General features: G+C 34.5%; 1 protein-coding gene across 5 annotated transcripts in view; it reads right to left on the bottom strand.

The window, feature by feature from the left end:
- LOC128014862 (ras-specific guanine nucleotide-releasing factor RalGPS1) overlaps window positions 1–21,718 on the bottom strand; it is a 113,560-nt gene that overhangs the window by 20,669 nt on the left and 71,173 nt on the right. For all 5 annotated transcript variants that reach the window (XR_008183717.1, XR_008183716.1, XM_052598548.1 and 2 more), the window contains 2 exons: window positions 6,550–6,687; window positions 6,334–6,427 (listed from right to left, as the gene is read on the bottom strand). Coding sequence is in view for 3 of the 5 variants with exons in the window: in XM_052598548.1 (XP_052454508.1) it covers window positions 6,334–6,427; window positions 6,550–6,687 (232 nt within the window). In the remaining 2 variants the exon portion in view is untranslated. The remainder of the gene's footprint in view (window positions 1–6,333; window positions 6,428–6,549; window positions 6,688–21,718) is intronic.

Raw genomic sequence — 21,718 nt, 5'->3', positions numbered from 1 at the left:
ATATAAAAAATAAAATAAACTAACTGTAATGAAATAAATATATAAACCTTGACCTTATTTTATGCCAGATAGTTGCCAAAACAACATTTCTCATTTTCGTTTAACCTGGAACTAAAACTGAAACAAAAAATCTATAAAAATAATTAAATAAACAAAAACTACCAAACAAAATAAATAAAAAAAAATTAACTACAACTTTCTTACCCCAAAATATGTAATAAAGTTATAATAATAATATTATATAATATATATGTACAAAAATGCATAGTTAAAATACATAAAAAATAATTTAACATAAGGAAATTGAAAAGTTAGAGTTCAAATATAGAACAGTTACATTATCTGTGATAAATAAAATAAATCTGACGTCAGGGATTTGTTCAGTCATTTATTAAGCTGTGGTACAGTCAGTTTACTCATCTGAAATGCAGCTACTGGACTTTTTGTTTTCTTTCTGACATTTATAATCAATTGAGATCAATTATTGTGTGTTTGAAATAATCAAATCATTAAACACATCTGCAGAAATAACATCCAAAGACCTCCAGGAGAATGAACCGGTTTAAGACCATGGGCACACTGAAGAAAAAGTCCTCATTAAACAACACAAGACAGACTGAAAGTACTGATAGCCAAAGAACCAGATGAAACAGCCAAAAACAGCCACTCCATAACCCGAAACAGTGTTCAAGGGATTGGTGAAAGAAAAGATCAGATTCTTTCTGAATAACACACGGTTTTAGGGAAGTATATTGAGAGTCAGATAACAGGTGGGTGTGGAGAAATCCCTTGGGAAGCACTAATGACAGCAATCAACCATCCACTGCTAATTTGCACATAACAGCATTTCTCAGTCACGGCAACAACAAAAAATTCACTGAAGTTGAGAGTTCAGAAACCAGACCATGTCAAACTATTCCTCACCGTAACAACACCACAGTTTAAGGCCTCAAAGACGAGCTCCTGTGCAACAGCTGTTTCCACATGCAATGCATTGACAGATTGCCCTCTACAGTGTCTATACCCAAAATAGCTTTTTGTAATTGGTGTTTAAATGCTTTGAGCTTTGCAAAACATTCAGACAAACTGAAGAATGAATGTAAAGCCATCAGTCATTTTTTATGCATGTGTATTGCATACAGACCTGGCCATCATTTAAGCAATGCATGCAATTGCCTGTAAGTTTCTTTTGACATAATGGTACATTAGGCAAGCTGTTTTAACAGGAAAAAATTGCTTTATCCAACAAAGAGTTATTGAAAGCCCTCAGTTATGAAATATAATGGGGATTTGACATGAACTAGCCTTTCACCTCAAACTAATCAAATTTCTGAATCACTAGCATTAATCATTTATGTGTGCTGCATGGGATATAATGAGTGGGCTGTTTGCAGAAGGAGGAGCTCTCCTATTTTCTGACTCTCTGCTCTACATTTGATGAGAAGCCATTGAAAAATCTGTCAGGTTTATGGCATATGTGTGTGTATATGTGTGAGACAATGTATTATAAAACAATAAATGCTCATAGTCAACCCTTTTTTTTTTCTTGTAGCTGTGCAGTGTGTAGGAAGCAAAATGATGCGACAACACAAATTATAAAGCAGCAGCACCACATGCATCCGCTGCAAAAAAACAAAACAAAAAAAGCCAATCCCAGAATGCACTGGGACAAGATTGGTGTGAATTTCTGTGAGTTGCACTACAACAAACAGACAGCAAGTCTAATTCAAAAAAAGATTGTTTCAACAGATTTCTGCCACGGAATTAAAAATCTAAAAGGTTGCTTTTTTTTTTAGTCAACTTTTTATCTCACTTTCATTGCATGTTTTTTTTTATATCTCATAATAAAGACTTTTTTTCTTGCAATTTGGTGAAAAATCCCATAATTGTGAGATATAAACTCAGAAGTCCAATAAGAAGTCAAAATTCTGAGATGTGAAGTCAAGATTCAGAGGAAGAAAAAAATCTAAATTACGAGACGTAAATTCAGGATTCTGAGAAAAAAGTCCAAATTGCGAAGTGTAATCTCCAAATTCAGAGAGAGTGAGAGAAAGAGAGAAAAAAACTAAATTCTAAAATGTAAACTCAGAATTCCAAAAACAAAAAATTGCAAAATTTAAATTCAGATTTCAGAGAGAGAAAAAAAATCTAAATTACGAGACAGAAATTCAGAGCTGAGAAAAACTCAAATGAAAAAAAGGTTCAAATTATGACATGAATTTAAATGTGAGAAAAAAAAGTCTGAATTGTGAGATAAAATGTCGCAATTACCTTTTAACATTTTTAAATCTTCCGTGGAAACAAGTTTTCATAATAAATATGCAAAGCATACACAGTACATTGGAAATGATTTCAAACTGCTCATTCATCAGCCTCTGTGTCTGGTGAGTGAAGTTCATGTTCCACCCTGGTGCATGTGCAGTGTTTCCAGACCTGTGGACCTGCAACACAAAAGCCCTCGAGCCGTCTGCGTCTTTCATGTGCTCAACCCATCCAGAATGCTGGCCACGGGTCAGAAAGTGAGACGGCGACCGCTGACGAGGGAGCAAGCAGCATGACGTCAGTCCCAGATGGACTTCAATAGCACACAAGGTCATAACGGGGTCACAGATGAAACATCACCATGCAGACCACAAGAGAACCGCAGGCTTTCATCCAGATTTGGAGCTGAGCCCATCTCACCCGCTATAAAACAGAGCTGGAAACACCCTGGAGATTTGAGATACGGCAAACCACAAATAACACCGTCACAGACGCTCAAGAGTCCCTCTCTGTCGAATAAACAAAGATGGAAGAGCTACTTTAAAAATGAGTTCATCTCCAAATGACTCGATGCACAACAACAGCTCTGAGATTTTAACCAAAGCTATTATTGTAGGTCTTTTTTAATGTGACTTTGGTTACATGTGTAGCTATCATGTTGTTCTTATGCCATTATAACATCAAACAACACACAATTAGACATCAAATATTTGGATTTCTGCAATGTACTGTCTTCTAACATTGTTGTGGCCAGTGGAAGAAGTTTTACTGATATAACAAGAATGGCTTTTGTTAATTTGGAAGTTAAAATAAGTTGAAAATGACAAATAAAAATCTGTACTGTTTCACACTACATGCAGCATCGATTACAGCAAAAAGCGTTTATGAATTTATAGCTTAAATATCCATATTAAATAAAACGTAACTTTATTTGATGAATATAAACTTGCACAAAATAGAATACATATATTTTCAAAATGTGAAAACCTAACTTTAAATGAAAAAATTAATAAATTTGTATAATATATAAAAATACATATATTTTCAAAATTAATATAAAATTCTAACTATAAATAAAATATATATACTTTTATAAAAAACATATTTTTTCCCCATAAATATGTAAAAACCTAAATTTTAATTTTAAATGTGCATAATATAAAAATACATATTTAAAAAAATTAAATGATTTTAAATGATGAATAGAAACTTTCTTATATGCAAAAATCATAATTTTCAATGACATAATTAAAAACAATACATTATTTTCATAAATGTGTAAAAAAACTGACTTAAAATGGAAAATATTAATTGTTATATAAGTACATTATATAAATACAGATTCATATAATATAGAATATTAGTAAAAAAATATGCTAAAAATTGCAAAACCTAATTTTAAATGACAAATACAAACTTGTATAAAAAATATACGTTTATATGAAATTTTGTCAAGTAAAAAATGACAAGCTTACCAAAAAATCCTTATTGGTGAGCCTTGAGTTCCTTTCTCTCGCTCTCTCTGTGTGTGTGTGTGTGTGTGTGTGTGTGTTTTTGGGTTACACATCACCATTTTAAGCCATTGTTTCTCTCCGAACCTGTGTATAAGACATGATGTGTGATGGATGTATTCCCTGGGACTGCATACGTGAAACTGAAGAACTCCGATTAAAAAGACATTTTCTGATCGTCCATCGTCAGCACAGGATCCGCTCCACATTCAGCGAAGCGAGTGAAGCAGAGTAAATAATCATTTCAGACGAGCTCAATGAAAGAGTGATGCTGGGAAGTGTTTACGTCTGAGATGAACAGTCACAGGAAACAGAGAAAAAAAGACACTGTTTCTCAGACAGGTGCCAAAAGAGCCATGACACACGAGGCTATTGTTTCAAATCTCTGCTAAAGCTGACTTCTTATTTCATAAACAACACAAGACAATATTTCATAATTTAGTGCTAATATGATTGCTTCAGCACACAAAAGCCTTTCAGCAGGGGTGAAATCAGGATGTTGGAGTCATGATGGCGTTTCCTCTCCCATGGCTAATGTTCTTCTGATTGACTGTGTGCTAGTAATTACAGTCGAGTGTCCCACAGATCATCACTCATCCCACAGCATAAACAAGGCTTTTTTTAACTCGCTCGGGTGAATTGCTAATTTACAAATTCACTTCACAGCTGTTCGTGATGGTATGAGGTGGAGAGGAGAACTTCAGAAGTTCACATCGAAGCAAAGAGAGATCTGCTGCATTCTTACCTTGCATCTGGAATGGGACACTAAAACGCTAAATTGCTAAAACGCTGCTCGTCCCTCTACTTAAAGCGACTCCTCTCATTAAAGGAGTCACATGACGTTGCAAAAAATTTATATATTTTTGTGTATTTGGTGTAATGAAATGTGTAGGGTAAAAACAAACAAACATTATTTTCCAAATAACATACATTATTGTTTATCCTCTATGCCTTGCCTTTCAGAAACACGTAGATTTTTCACTCATTCGCGATCTGGATATTAAACGAGACAAAACCAATAAAACCCATTACAAACGAGGCATTTGTTGCATCCAGGGGCGACACAATTACTGATTATAATGACTTATACTGTCTTTTTATTCGGAGAAGCAACCAACCGAACGTTACTCTGCACTGCTCAAAACTTGCGTTTCGAATTATCATTGACAAATTATTTTTAAGACTTTTTCAAACCCACAGATTTTAATTGCACAGACAAAAAAAAAAACTAAAATAATAATAAATTGCACAGACCGAAATATCCTTCAAAATATCTTCTTGACTTTTATCGAATAGACACAAAAAAGCACATGCATTTGCAATATGCAATATCTTCTTTGGTGTTTTGAAGAAGCAAAAAAAATATATATATATTTTGTTTGAAATATCCCTTTAACTCTGATCAGAAATTGAAGATAATAAAAAAGGTAATTGTGACTTTTTACACAGAAGAAAGTTCAGAATTGCAGGACATAAACAATAAGAAATAAGAATTGTAAAAAATATTGTTACTTTTTCTTGCTATTTTTACGTTTCTCATAATTCTCTTAATTTTTTCTCATAATTTTTTTATTTAATTTTTTGCCACAGAATAAAAAATAAGCCCACAGCAAGTTTAAATCTCAAAATTATTATATTTCTCCTCAGAATTGTGAATTTATATCTTGCAGTTCAGTTATTTTTTTCTCAGAGTTGCAACACTTTCCAAATGATGAGATATACATCCAGAATTGTGAGAAGAAACCATTAAACCAGGTCATTTTGACTCTAATCACAGCATGACTGTGAGGTTCTGCCAAATATATGATCGTAACGAATAACAGAATTCAAATCAACATTAAACTTTGCTAAAAAATAATGCAATTACTGCAATTTAAACAACAATACGGCCAAAGAACTGTTGGATGCTGTTTAACATGAAGTAAATAAATAAATATTAGGGGTGTAACGGTTCACAAACATGATGTTTAGTACAAATTTAAACAACAGTGCTGGCACAGATTTTCTGGACGCTGTTGTACAAATAATACACGCTTTATGTTTCACCACCACCAAGTGAATTATATGATTTGGCACGACTGCATAATAAGGATTTATTTCTCATCGAACTGTTGGTTCCACCATGTGTTTGGCCTAAACCCTGCTGAGCAAACTCACAGAACACCCAGTGATTTTAATAAAAACACATTACATTTGTTTAAAACACTATTTAATGGCACAATCAAAACGTCTAAAGGCGGTAACAGTTTCAGTACATTTATGTGATGACTATTCTGCTCATTGTGCCGACCACCCAAAAATCGAATCATGCTGTTGCTTGCCTATAAATGCAGTGACCTGTGAATTCAGATGCCTAGGGATATCACCCGTCATATCGCCACCAGAAAAACACAAATGCATTCATCTGCTACGCATTAAATCATCTGAGCAACAGCTTGCCCTCGCTTCAGGCCTCTACTGATGCCATACAGTACGTTCTGCTAAAATCCTCATGCCTTTTGAAGCAGGAGCTACGCTGTAAATACAGCCCCTTTGCATTTTACCTTTGAGACCTACTTACTTGAAATTGTCGTCTTCCACGAACTTCTGAAGCTCCTCGATGTAGCGAACAGACATCAAGTACTTCTGCACATGCCGGAGGGTCACGAGGTGATCTGTGAGGAGGAAGTCCAGGGTCAGATGTGTGCATGTATATATACACAGGTGTAACTGAAATCTCCCTACAGATTTCACGACTAAATATCCGGCGAAGCTGACTGAGAGCTGATGAACTGACCGTATGTGCAGGACATCTGGAGGTCAGAGATCACGCGCAGGATGTTGTTCATCTGATTGGTTCTCTGCTGGGTCTCAATGATGCTGTCAGACGCAGGATAGGCCGAGTCGATGTAAATCATGTCCAGCAGGTAGATCCCTGGGAATTAGAAACCGAAGAGAGACGGACTGTAAGTGTTAATGTTATTTATGGATTCACTGATATGGACATTTAAGCTTATATAATAGTAATAATTTGACCCAGGATGATGAACTAGCTGACTGTACATTATCTGGCTTATTTAATGGCTACTATATATATAATTTTTCAAAATTATTTAAATAATTTACATAAAATAAATGTAATAATTTATTTGAAATTATTTAAATAAAAAAAATATATTATTAAAAATAATTATTTATTAATTATTTATTTTAAATTATTTAATAGAATCTAAATAACTTTTAACAAATAAATGAATACATTTTATTAATTTAAACAATGTGTTACTCAGAATATGACTACGTTGATACTGTATCTGTACAATCATCTGATAATAAAGCAGAAATACTCTATTAACTTGTGATAAATTATTCCAAGTCGAATAAATAGATTGCGATAAAGCATAAACACACACAGTAAACAGTGCATTACCTCAGTCAAGCTGGAATACACGTGATAAGTACTGACTAACAAGATCCAGATATGTACTGCACGAACAAGTGAACACTATTAGCCTTAAATTATCCCGGAATGCATCATGATTTAGAGGAGAGGCAGAAATTACACATCTGCACGGCATTTACAATTCGATGTTTTCTAATCTTCTATTTGCTTTCAGCAAGTTGGTCTAAGAGTACTTAGTTTCTGATAAGATAATAATCGCTTAAGTGAAGATCTGAGGCAGTCATGCTTGGGTCGTAAATAACACGACCCATGTGTATCTTTAACATCAGGGGGTTTGTGATGAAGACATACTACTACAGTACACTGCATGTTCACACTCCTGCAGTATATTTGTACAGCACACACACTTCAGTATGAATTGAACACACTGATCTCTTAAAGAAATTCTCCAAACAAAAGATGTATTTCTTTTCACAATCTATTTTTTGTTGCATGCAAAATAACATCTCAAACATATAGAAGCCCATTTCTGCTGGATGAGAGAAATATTGTAATTAAATCGTATATTATAATTACACTGAAAAAATGGTGCAGAAACAATTTCACTCAAACTGCTAGTAAATATCACAAATTATAATTACAAAGAAACTTCAAGTTACACAATGAATTTAAAAAAATGAAGTAAAACAGTATTCTCTTGTAAAAAGTACTCCAATAAACTTTGTTTTATTTACCACTTCAATAAAAAAAATTTTACAGTGTATGACTTTTTTTTTTTTATTAGTCATAATTATGAGATTAACACTGAAATTATTAAATAAATAGGTATAAATAAGAAATAAAAAGTAATTATTTTTGGCATAAGTGGAATTTTTTATAATTATGATATGTCATAATTATGACTTTTCATCTGACAAGTTTAACTTTAAGTCATAATTATGACTCCAAATTTTGATTAATTTCATTATTATAATTGTTTTCATCCACTAATTTTAATCATTTCATAATTGTGATTTAAAATTCAACAATAATTATGACATAGTATTTTATAATTGCTTTTTTAATTTCATAATTATGATCTACGAAAGCATGTTTTTAGGACATTCTGTCTATAGTATACCGTTATTATATGTTTGATGGAAATTAACACAGGACATGTAGAGTAAGTGAGTATATGATGATAAAATGTTCATTTTTGTTTGAATTATTCCTTTAAATAGATTAACTTCCATTATGAACTAAAACTATTAAACTGAAAGACAAACTACTGAGAGTTAAGAAGCAGCACTGAAGTGACTGCAGAAGCTGTGGAAAAAATGAAAAATCGGTTTCCACCCGAACAGCTGTGGTCTCTGGGAGTGAGAGCAGATGTTCAAGGCATCACAAAGCATGTGGCACTGTGGAGGTGATGGCATGGGACCGTGTAAACCATTTGATGGGTTTCAGTAATGCACACAAGCAGAGAGTCGGGACCCCGCATCGAAATTGTGTTTCCTATGACAGATTTTTTCAGATAAAAAGGAACCAAGGAACCAGCAAATGAACAAACCAAATAACCAATTCAATGAACCAAAGAACCAACCAATGAACCAACCAACAAAATGAATCAAAGAACCAACCAACAAATGAACCAAAGAAGCAAGCAACGCACCAACCAACCAATAAACCAACCAACAAATGAAGCAAAGAACCAACCAACAAACCAAACAGCCAGTGAACAAATCAACAAATGAACCAAAGAACCAACCAACAAACCAAACAGCCAGTGAACAAATCAACAAATGAACCAAAGAACCAACCAACAAACCAAACAGCCAGTGAACAAATCAACAAATGAAGCAAAGAACCAACCAACAAACCAAACAGCCAGTGAACAAATCAACAAATGAAGCAAAGAACCAACCAACAAACCAAACAGCCAGTGAACAAATCAACAAATGAAGCAAAGAACCAACCAACAAACCAAACAGCCAGTGAACAAATCAACAAATGAACCAAAGAACCAAGCAACGCACCAACCAACCAATAAACCAACCAACAAATGAAGCAAAGAGCCAACCAACAAACCAAACAGCCAGTGAACGAATCAACAAATGAACCAAAGAACCAAGCAACGAACCAACCAGTCAATAACCCAAACAACAAATGAAGCAAAGAGCCAACCAACAAACCAAACAGCCAGTGAATGAATCAACAAATGAACCAAAGACCGAAACAAAGAACAAACCAACAAATGAACCAAAACAAACAAACAAATCAAAGAACCAACCAACAAATGAACCAAAGAACCAACCTATGAACCAATCAGCCAATAAACCAACCAACAAATAAACCAAAAAACTAATGAACCAAATAACCAACCAACAATTGTTTTTTTTACCAAAGAACCAATGAACCAAACAGCCAGTGAATGAACCAACAAATGAATCAAAGAACCAAACAACGAACGAACCAACAAATGAACTAAAGAACCAACCAACAAATGAACTAAAGAACCAAATCAGTGAAACAACCAACAAATTAATAATAATAAAACAAACAAACAAATGAACCAAAGAACCAACCAAGGAACCTATCAGCCAATGACTCAACCAACAAATGAACCAAAGAACTGAACAACAAACCAACCAACAAAATAACCAAAAATAAGAACCAAAAAACCAACCAATGAACCAATCCAGGCAATGAATCAACCAACTAATGAACCAAAGAACCAAACATCGAATGAATTAACAAATGAACCAAAGAACCATCCAACCAACCAACAAATATACTAAAGAACCAGTCAATGAACAAACCAGCCAACAAACCAATGAACTAACCAACCAACCAAAGACCCATCGAATGAACCAACGAGTGAACCAACCAACCAACCATGAACGAACCAACCAACAAAGCAATCTACCCACCTACAATCTATCTATCTAGATTATACCTAATATATATCTAAATATACTTATTTTAGATGACTAATTTTCTCAGTCCTGCATTTGCGAATAACCTTTGCATAAATATTACGTAAAGAGATTTCTTTGGACAGTCTTAGATCTGATTAAACTTAAGGAAAGTTTATCTGATTCATGCAAAGGGGAAAAAGTGGCTGGTGTTCTAGCAAATAAATGTTTGAATGAAAACCACATGGCTGGATTCATACTGGGAGAGGAAGTCCTCACAATCTAATAAAAGCATAAATCAGACTAATATATAAAACAAGGCAAAAATCCTGCTTGTAACAGTCAAACGGTGGTGCCCTGCTAGTGATTAGAAGAGCATTATTTGAGCACATGACTGGGAGGGTTAGTTTAATACGTCAGCTTATTTATGGTGCTCTGAATAAACTGCTCCAGGCTGCTTGTCCTCACCAAAACAGATGGAGATGTTTATCTAAATAATCACGTGTTTTTGTGCTGAAACACAACACATATTTAAATAAATGGCCCTTAGCAGTGGCACAGCATGACGAATTCTATTAAATCATGCATTCACTTGAGCCAGAGACCACGAGAGGTGATGTGTTACCATGAGTAAAATTATAATCACAGACATAAGCTACAGTCACATCAGCCAGAGTAAAGACATATTTTTAATGAATGCTGGATAAAAAGACAGACAGAAAAACATACAGGTAGATACATAGATAGAACCATATTTTATATATTGCATCTGCTTTGTCTTTAAGAGATGCATATATTTTAAGTTAGTCCAAATACAGCAATAATACATCAGAAACTTAACTGATGCAGATCAATGGTGAAAACAACATCTCCACACATTCAGTTCAGTCTCACACAGTGCTGTCGACCAGACTTGACACAATCTGACTCACTTTATGGCTTCATCCACATGATGACATCAGTGCTCAACGCCACAATCAACATCTCCGCCATTGTATTACCAGAAAATCTTGCAGCACTTAATTTCCTATTTCCTTTTTCTTTCAGGGTGTTTTCAGCAGGTTTGTGAGATTACCCTGAACGCCTGAGCTATAAATATAAAGATGGACACTCAGTTTGACAGCATCGGATGAAGGTTGTGGGAAGGTTGTGGCAATTACAAACATCAAATTGGAGTTTACTGCTTGCCTTCTGCCTGGGGTGTGCGTTTTGTTTAAGGTCATCTTTCGTATTTCCAGGAAAACCTGATAAAGGACTCACTGATGAGATGTTCAGACTAAACAGGATCAGGGTGAAGCTCTCCTGTGCCCTTAAAAGGCAGCAGTGTGGCATCTTACATAAGTGTCTCAAAGCACATGGTGAAAACCTGACAGATCGAACATCTTCGTTTCTTCCTTCTATTGCAACATTCACCATCCGTGGACAGCACAGCTCTGCATCATGTGTTGTTCTTATTACACAATCGGAGAGGTCTGCCCAAAGAGACTGTGAAGCATGCTGAAGCAAAGTTCACAAAGTTGTGATTTGCTTCCAAGGCTGATCGTTCAACACAAACCCGGTCTTTGCACATGCAACAACAGTCTTTTGTCTGATGTGTTTTATAGCTACACGTCTGCACAAATATGATGTCCGTCAAGTCCGGCTTGGATTGCTCCTCTTTACTCTGAGCATAATAATATACTCACTGACTATTTGTGATGTTTAATCATACATGCATATTACAATTAAATGAAATATCAAACTGTTGATTGCAATTAATCATCTGCAAAAATTCAGTCTTTCAAACCAACACTAAAATGCATAGATCACTGATAGAAAAAGCAGTTTCTATGATTTATAAGCACTGAAGCATCTTTAAACATGAAACACAGTATGAAAGAGCTGGACAAAACTGCTGCCAGACAATGAGCTCAGACACACAAACCAATATCACTTACTGAAAATAGCAACACTACTAACCTACTCATCACTCAAAATTAAATATTAAAAAATATTTGTAAATAATATATAGTAATCCTCACTGTACTGTACCAGATAAGTGTACAAATATGAAATATATACCTTTAGGGCAAGGTTTCACATTGACAAATTAAAATAATTATTTGTGAAATCTACTAGCAATCTCTGAGTGAATATAGTTTGAAAGTAAATCCAAATGTAGCAGTGTAATAACTTTGTACCTAATTTACCTACAAAGGGTACATATAAGAGCAATTAAGGTAATAATACACATATTTTAGGAATAAATAACATAAAACGTTTTTCTTTTGAGGGCACTGGCACAAAAAGGTACGATTTGTTCATTTGTTCAACCCTGTTTTGGAAGGAACAGTACCTTTTAAAACTCTGAATCACACACAGTTTAAGATGAGTGTACTTATGAAGAAATCCTGTATTCAATGGCTTCATAAATGCACATAAACTCCAACTGTGCCTGTGGCTTTTGGGAAAGACCTGCAGTGAATCAAAGAAATGTTTCACTGCAATCTAAGCAAAACGGAGCAGAAGGGACGTCATGTTATTCCCGGTCAATTATCTTTAAGTGGGCCAATTTTATGGATGAGCATGAGCTCTTTCAGAACGCATTTTCTTCAAGTGCAATTATCAGCTGTGTCTCACATCATATGCCAAGTCCCCGTGAACCTCCTGATGAGGACAGAGAGAGAGAGAGCGATGAGCAGACATGTTTGGCCTGGAGAGGATATGATGTAGTGGTTTGTTTTGAAGCTGTGCATCTCCATGTAAACATTCCAGATCTTATCAGATGAGTCACAAAACACATTTCTTGGAGCAAATGGATTGAGAGGAACCATATTGTTCTTGTTAGAGTTACTTTCACCATGAACTTAACAAATAAACATAGTAGAGGTTCTCAGACACTCAATATATTGACATAAGTGTTTGATTTATGACTCAAGCATCTATAACTTTCCTTTTATGGATTTATGGTTTAATTGCCAAAGTGTTCTGAGTTTTCTTATAATGTTGCTATGTGGTTTCTAGACAGTTCAGAGTGCTTTTTACTGGCACAACAGAAAAGATGGTAATTGAAAGATTTGGCATTAAGCCCTTTGGTGTGAAAGGTCAAATGTGGATCAGTGGTTGGGGAGAAGTTTTCTTGTAATATATCATCGTCTAAAACAATGCGTTTCATTGAGCATCTGACTGCATAAACTCAACATGATGTCTGATCAGCAGCTTATATATGATCTTACCCACAGATAATGAGCTCTTCACGTGGTTACACCAAGAAACCAGCACTCGAAACTGCACCGGATTATGAGTATGAGGCGTTTCTCACTGAAGCTCCACACTAAAGCATCTGAATGACCTCTGTAGCAGCTCATTACATTGCTGCTGGTTTTTACATCACCAATAAAACATACTAAATAAACACAATTTCCAGCTTGGCAACCCCCTGTCCTATAATCATAAATCAGTCCAATAAAGGTGCCGGCCCAAGACTGTTGCAGATAAATGGACACAAAATTTGAGCCAAGAGGACTGAGCTCTGCCAAATGTCCATTCCAGACCGCAGCATTTACCTGACACAGTGGTCAACAGTCAGAGGAAAACTGAAAAACAGGTAGAGAGAACAGATGGTGATGAGTAAAACAGACAATGAGAAAAGAGTCACGTGTGTGTTCGGTCCAAAACACGCTCCATTTCACATCTTTGAAGTGATATTCATTCAAATATGAACATTCTATTATTATTTATGCTCACGTGTGTCATACAAGAACATGAATAAGCAGAACAAAGAATGAACCTTGAGAGCTGCATCACAGAGGAAGATCTGCAGTCAACAACAACTTAGATTTCAGTCTGTTATGAAAGGTTTTGGAAAACTATTATTTTAAGTGTGGATATATAAATGCATATATAAATTTCATACAAAGAAAAAAAAAAGTTTAGTAATTTTGTCTTGTTTTTCAGTTAAAATATCTAAAAATCCTTAAAATAACAAATACTAGCATACTAAAGATGCAAAGCATAAGATATTAAGACTGTATTTTATCTTAAGGCACTGGTAGATTCTAAAAGTTTTTTTATGCTAATATGTAAAGTGTAAGACAACATAAATCTGTATTAAAGCTAAATTGTCTAAAAAACATCTTATTCAGTGTTTCTTTAGTAAATTGCTTTTATCAAAGGAACTAACTTTAAACAAACTAACTGAAAGCATAATAAATGTTCCTGGCTTTAATAAGCATAATTTGTGAACAAGGGGGAAAGTCATGTGCAGTAACTAACGCTGCTTGCATAAAAGGTCATTAATATTAACATTAATATTACTTTTCCCCTCTTGCATGGCCTTTATTGCATGCTTTTCGTGATCTAATTAAATTTGATGAATGCAATGAAATCACATTATCTCTTACATTATATCTTTGAAACTGAACATAGGCATCACTGATTTGAGCTAATGCATTTGAGTGAATATTGCCAAAATTATCCACAAATTAAGCTTTTCTTCACTCAAAAAAACTTGTAACCTTTGAGTATTAAGATATTACAAGTAATTTTTTGAAGGCCAGCCATTTTGGGGTTTTCGGGGTTAATTGCTCAATGTTTCTGCTCATTTAAATGTTCATGGTGACTAATTTAGACAAGGATAAAATAGGAAAAAGTGAAAATTAAGTCTCTGTTCAGTCACTGAAGCACAGTGAGGGTCACAGGGGTCACCAGCAGCACCTGTCAATCACCAAACAAATCTCAAATCCTCTAAATTAACTAAAGGAGTCATAATCTTGAGAAAGAATTTAAAAAATATGATTTCTTCATCAGCACAGTAAAGGCTCTTAAAAACATTAATAACATTAACTAAAGAACTTGCATTAAAAAGAAATAAAAAAGCCAAAAACGACTACTTTATGCGTTGTAAAAGCTGGCATAATTCTCAATAATTTTACAGTTTAGCCACGCAGCTGCATGCACTATCATCCCAAAACTATTTAGTCAAAATATGCCTGCTACACCACAACGAAACATCACCATGTTCTCAACATGCAAACTTCATTAACTCTAATCCGTATAACGTTGCATGCAGTCATTCCTCCGCTGGGAAAAGTGTGTTAATGACAGGCCATGTAAACTCTGCAGGCCGTTCCAGAAGATCGGCTTCTAATTGTTGTACATTTGTGCTTGATTTTTATAACCACACACAGATCAGCGCTCAGTGCTTCCAGCTGGACGTCCCACAGGCGGGTTAAGGTAGATCTGACCGTGCGTTTACAGTGGTTAGTCTGGAGGGAACGAGGGAATTGTGTAACATCAGCTGAAAGCTGTTGGGATTTGTGGCCGGCAGCTTTGGGCCTGTAAGAATTCAGCTCATCACACTTAATTTAATACGACTATCAGAAAAACTAAAAGATTCACCCGGAGCAGCACCCAACACAAGCTTAACTACATGTACTCATACTCACTTTGTACTAATGTACTGCAAGACACTGACAGAAAACAAGAGGATTCAATTTGGCACACTGGATTCAGATACTTTGTTTTTGTAGTCTAAACAACTGAGACAAAAAAGAAAAGTATAAAATCTTTATAAACCTGACATTTGTATGAGGCTTGAAATCTTTGGAAGCTTAAAAAAGGTAATTGTGACTTATTTCAATAAAAAAATATTTAACATTTCACAATTCTGACATTTTTCTTGCAGTTCAAATTTTATATCTTGCAATTCAGACTTTCTTTCCTTACATCTGACATTTCCCCTCACAATTCTGACTGTTTTCTTGCAATTCTGGGGAAAAAATAATTGGGAGGGAAAAGGTCAGTATTGAGAGACTAAAAAGTTGCAATTACCTTTTTTTTTTTATTCTGACGCAAAAAGAAAGTTGACTATGCTTGCAACTGAGAGATAATATCTCACAAATCAGATGATTTTCTTTTTTCAGAACTGTGAGACATAAACAATAGTGAATAGTGAGAAAAAATCTAATCGCAAGATAAAAAATTGCAATTACCTTTTTAATTTTTGTTCATTGTAAATACGTTTTCGTAGAAATGTGTGCCGTTTAAAACTAGATTTTTAATTATTTATTTTAACTTTTTGTCATTTGGGATGTGACCACACAATCTTAAAGACACTTAAAGAATCTTCATTCACTTTTTACAAGTTACTGATATCTAATGCACATGCATGAACGTGTAATATAGTAAAGTCTCTAATGCTTGTGTCGTCTCAAGTACCTTTGATTAGAAACAGCAATGACAGACACCAGCAGAAGCAAAGTCTCTTTTTTATGCACGATAACAGTTTTTATTGTTTTGCAATGTCTCCACTCCACTTATTCCGCTTAGATACTTTAAACCACTTTAAAAGTCTTTAAAGACCACCCATCTGGTCCTGGTCTTTAATCCAATGTGAAAATACAATAACAATCTGAAATTAATTCAGCAAGCCTGTCTGTTTGTGAATGGTGTGAAAACCATTTGCATAATTCTCAATAATGTCATGATGTCATCAGCCTGATGCCACGATTTCATCACTTACACAATAGCAGTCAGTCCTCAAGATTTCACATTCAAACTGAGACTGTGTAGTGTAATTATGCTTTATTCCTCAACAAAACAAAGCTGCTTTTATTTTTATCTATCCGTACAGGTGTGTGCATTCAGGCAGAACAGTGATACGCTCCTGATTAGCACGATGACAGGTTACAGCAGACGGACTGAGTGTTACGGCTTGACAGGGGAGAGAAGGAGAGCGAGATGTTTGAGCTAATACGTCTGAGCTGTCAGGTGAATGTTTGGGTGTGTGTTACAAGGGTCAAGGGTGCAAAACCGCTCTGGAAAAGTCAACAGCACAACTGTCGACTCTACACAACCCTTTGTGCCCAAGAGCCTGTGATCAGCCGCCTGGAGCAAGACACAAAAACAAACAGATTAACCCAGAAAACCCACATGCACTCAATTAGCCTGGCATGTGGAGCCAAGTTTGAAGGCATAGTGGACACGGTCTTATCTCTCGAGTTTTCTAGCATCAAGGACATCAGTGTTCGATGAAGATGGATATAATAACAGGTCTGCTTGGGCTCATGCTCCGCTAATGAGCTGACATCACGCTTGGATGGTTTTCTCGCCATTAAAAAACAAGCAGGCACAGTAGCAAGCGCTAAACAAAGAGCCAAAGCTAATTTCAGGTGGTTAAACTTTGATTTTCACACTGGATAAGAGACGGAGATCTGATCGTTGGCGTGAGAGACGACCAGCTAGCTTTCCAGGTCTACTTGGTAGGAGTTTTACAGCGCTTTTCACACTATGAGCACCATTAGACGACTGGGACTGGGCAATAAAAATAAAGCGAGTATGATGGTCTGAGCACATGGAAGCGATTGAGGAAAGACGGTCCTTTAGAAACCAGAGGAAACTCAACTCATAAAACAAGTCCCTTGAGTGTTCACTATAAAAAACGACATATCTCTGAGTGAAACGCCAAGCTCACAGTCAAAACATAAACACAGCGCTGGAGATGTAATCACTGAGCAAGAATATGTACGCTGTGTCTAATGTGCAGACAGTACAGTATGTTTATACACGCTGGAAGATTATTGTACATAAAACATTAGAAATGTTCATTACAATCTCCGGTCAAGACAGTCACTTACGGTTTAGATCAGGGCTGGTCAGTCAAACCTCTAAGAAGTACAATATCTTCTGATTTTAAGGATATTTCAATCATTTTTGTGATGCATTTGCACGTTCATGATTCTCTGATGTTGATTACTGGTCATGCAAGTGAACAGACAAAATATATTTAACCTTGATTCATTTATTTACTATTAAAACATTTCTCATTTTTGTTTAATTTGTTGAAGTACTTAACTGAAACGATCAGTTAATCATTTATCTAATCAAATCTAAATAAAAAGACTTGGGGAAAGGATAAATGTGTATGTCCTCAATGGGATAATTGCAAAGTCTAAATGTATTTATTTATTGTATTTAATTAGAGTTCCACTGGACACACGGGATATTTTTTTAGATTTTCTTGGATGGTTTGTATGCAGAGAAACTCTGTATTTTAAGACTGACCATCTCACTCTTAACTCGTATATAAAAAACTCTCATTGTATGTCCACAATTTGGTGAAAAATGCAGGAATAAATGAAATCAAGAAGCCGGTCTACCACTTGATCCAAACAATGCTGAATCTTCGTATGAAATAACCAGTTGTAGGCCACGACTAAGAAAGCTGGTCTGAGTGTTTCGAGAGACTGAACGTCATCATGAAAGAGTGTGAGAAAGAGAAGAAGAAGACAGAAAGCAGCTCATCAGCATGTGTGTGTGTACACACTGCTGTTTTACAAGCGTCTCTGATCAGAGGTCACAGGCACAAATAAAGACATTCCTCCACAGTGTCCTGATGACAGTGTGACGTCTTCCTTTTCTGTGCTTCAGTTTATAAAGAAGAAGGACGTCACAAATAATGCCTTATAGGGGTCACTTAATCTACAAACCTGTAGAATTACTAAAGAAAGTCAAACATGTTTTAATATATTACAGTAAAATACAGTAAAAACAGCAGTACTGTGAAATATTATTGCAATCTAAATTAACTGTTTGTTTATGTGAATATACTTTAAATTGTCATTTATTCCTGTGATGTGCAGCTGAATTTTCAGCATCAATGCTTCAATCTCACATGATCTTCAGAAATCATTCTAATATGCTGATTTGATGCTCAAGAAACATTTCTGATTATTATAAAGGTTGAAAACGGTTGTTCTGATTAATATTTTTGTGGAAACGGTGGTACATTTGAATTTATTCAGGATTTGTTGATGAACAGAAAAAAAAATCATTTATTTGAAATAGAAATCTTTTTTTGCACTATAAATGCCTTTACTCTCACATTTGATCAATTTAACATGTCCTTGATAAATAAAAGTATTAATTTTAATCTTACTGGCCCCAAAGTTTTGAACAGTAGACTTTTGTATTGCTCAGTAATTTAAATCAAATTTTTTTTTGGGAAATTGAATTAAACCTTAAATAAAATGTAATTAAAATATAAATACTGAAAATCTAAACAAAAATTAAGAACGAATCGTTGCATTGGTAACTAACTGAAAAATATTGAAGTTGAAGTTTGCGCTGAAGTACTAAACAAATGGAAATTAAATGAATAATAAAAATGTAATAATAATAATAATAATAATAATAATATAATATTAAAAAAAAAAAAAAAAAAAATATATATATATATATATATATATATATATATATATATATATATATATATATATATATATATATAATTACAAATATTTATTTAGAAATAAAATTAAAATAATACAACAATAGCACATCATAACTATATAAAAATATATGGTTAAAAATAGCTCATTTTTAATAAAAACTGAAAATATAAAAATAACTAAATTTAAGATACTCAGCATATAAATGATACTAAAATAAGACAGGATGACACAGTCACACAGGTTAATTATTTACATGAGGTGAGACTTTTCAAGAGGACATTAACCCGCTCTCCCTTTACCCCTGTGGTCCCGTGTGGACCACCAACACTAATCCCATCTCGTTAGGTGAGGGGCTAAACTACACATCTCTGAAACAGACCCCAAACACTGATCCACAACATTAAAAGCAAAAGAAATGATGACATGTCCTTTTCTCAGAGCGATTTCCTAAACGTTTCTTGATTTACTGTAAGTCTGAGCTCTTACCTCATCCCGTTTTACAGCGGAGGCTAAAACAGCGTCTGCTGCCAAATTATGATCCCATCCGCAGAACATCGAAGGAAAAGCTGCGCAATCCAACGCCTGAAGTGATGTCTACGCTTCACATCACAGACTGTGCTACAAGCAGGTCCTGAGTTCAACCTTATTTATTACTGAGAGGAACAGAAAACAGGGAAACGTGGACAAATGCAGTGCTATGGCTAAGACAACACCGGTTATTCTTTTGCATGAAAAAATGACTATTTATTTATTTACTATACAAAGAAAGCTCTAAAAATAACATTTATTTTATAATAATATCATTTCAGTCTTTCCATTAGCAGAAAATGTAGCATGGCAATGCTTGCTGACCGGTGGATCCTCTGCAGTGAATGGGTGCCGTCAGATGGATTTGTTTCTTATAAACACACAGCTTTTCTCTTGTCAAGACATTAACTGATGGACTGGATTGCTTGTGGATTATTGTGATGTTTTTATCAGCTGTTTAGACTCTCATTCTGACGGCACCCATTCACTGCAGAGGATCCATTGATGAGACACTGATGCAATGCTACATTTCTCCGTATCTGTTGAAGACACAAACTCATCCTAATCTTGGATGACCTGAGGAGGAGTACGTTTTCAGCAATTTTAGATTTTTAGGTGAATTATTTATTTAAAAGCTTTTGTGTAGCCCAAATCAGGCTTAAAATGCTATTGTTGAGTGACTGACGAATGAAAATGTGTGAGAGACCACCACAGTAGAAGTAGAACAAGTGAGTCAGTGGGACCAGAAACACCCATCAGCCAGAATGAGAGAATAAAAATCACCACAAATGCATGCAAAACAAAGCTTTTATTTTTTTAAACAAAATGTGACCCGTGCAGGGTGTTTCTATGAAGACTGTGGATCGTTTTCTATGAGGATACGTGCTTGTCCAAGTGCAAAGAGTCTTAAAGGCTTTTTTATACATGAGAAACAGTAATCAAATACAAGCAAGACATGGTAAACACAAGAGTTCAGATACTTTAGAAAAGCAGCTTACAGAAAAAGCTCTTTGTCCTGACAGGTGAGAATGTGTGTGGGCATGTGTCTGTGTCCGCCGTCTCTTTTTTCTTTCGCAGGGGTCATTGAAACAGCTGGACACACATGCAGATTTTCTGATTCTGACTCTTCAGCCAAAGATTCAGACCACCAGCTCTAATCATCTGACTTTTTAGGGTCTCCATTCAAACCACATGCCATTCTATTCAAATCAGCTCATTGCAAACACTGTAAACATCACATTTATACAGCAAAGAGTTACTGAAGAGTTTACAGTAACACTCTCAATAATGCATGTATTAAAGCATATATGAATGTGAATTTATCAATAAAAATGAGTGTTCTTAATGAACTGGCTGTGATAAAATCATATAAGAAATAATAATAATAATAATAATGATTAGTATCATTGTTGTTATTGTCATTTATAAAAATAATAAAATGGTTACTAATTATTTATATACATTATTATTTTATCAATATAATTTTAATTGTTAAATATAATTACTTTTTAATAATAATATTACAAATTAATAGCATAAATTATTTTTTATTATTTTAGGTATTAATATATGTAACTTAAAAATAATTTATTTTAATATAAATTAAATAGTCATCATTTATAATAATAATAATAATAATAATAATAATAATAATAATAATAATAATAATAATAATAATCTAATGTCATTAGAATTGAGAGTCAGAACTATCCACTTTATAAACTTTTGATGCATGTGTAATGCCTTATAATGCAACTTAAATATTTTAGGTTTTATTGCGAACTGTAAACAATTACAATAAATTCTATTTAACAATAAAATATATTAATCATTAAAATAACCATTCACCTATTTTTGGTTACACCTTTTCAGAATATAATGCATTATAGACAAAGGATGACAGCAGCTGCTCTTTTGTACAGTTGTAAT

The sequence above is a fragment of the Carassius gibelio genome, chromosome A5, assembly GCF_023724105.1.
Source record: "Carassius gibelio isolate Cgi1373 ecotype wild population from Czech Republic chromosome A5, carGib1.2-hapl.c, whole genome shotgun sequence".
Taxonomy (NCBI): domain Eukaryota; kingdom Metazoa; phylum Chordata; class Actinopteri; order Cypriniformes; family Cyprinidae; genus Carassius; species Carassius gibelio.
Note: the sequence above shows the minus strand (reverse complement) of the source record. Positions and strands in the feature narration are given on the sequence as shown.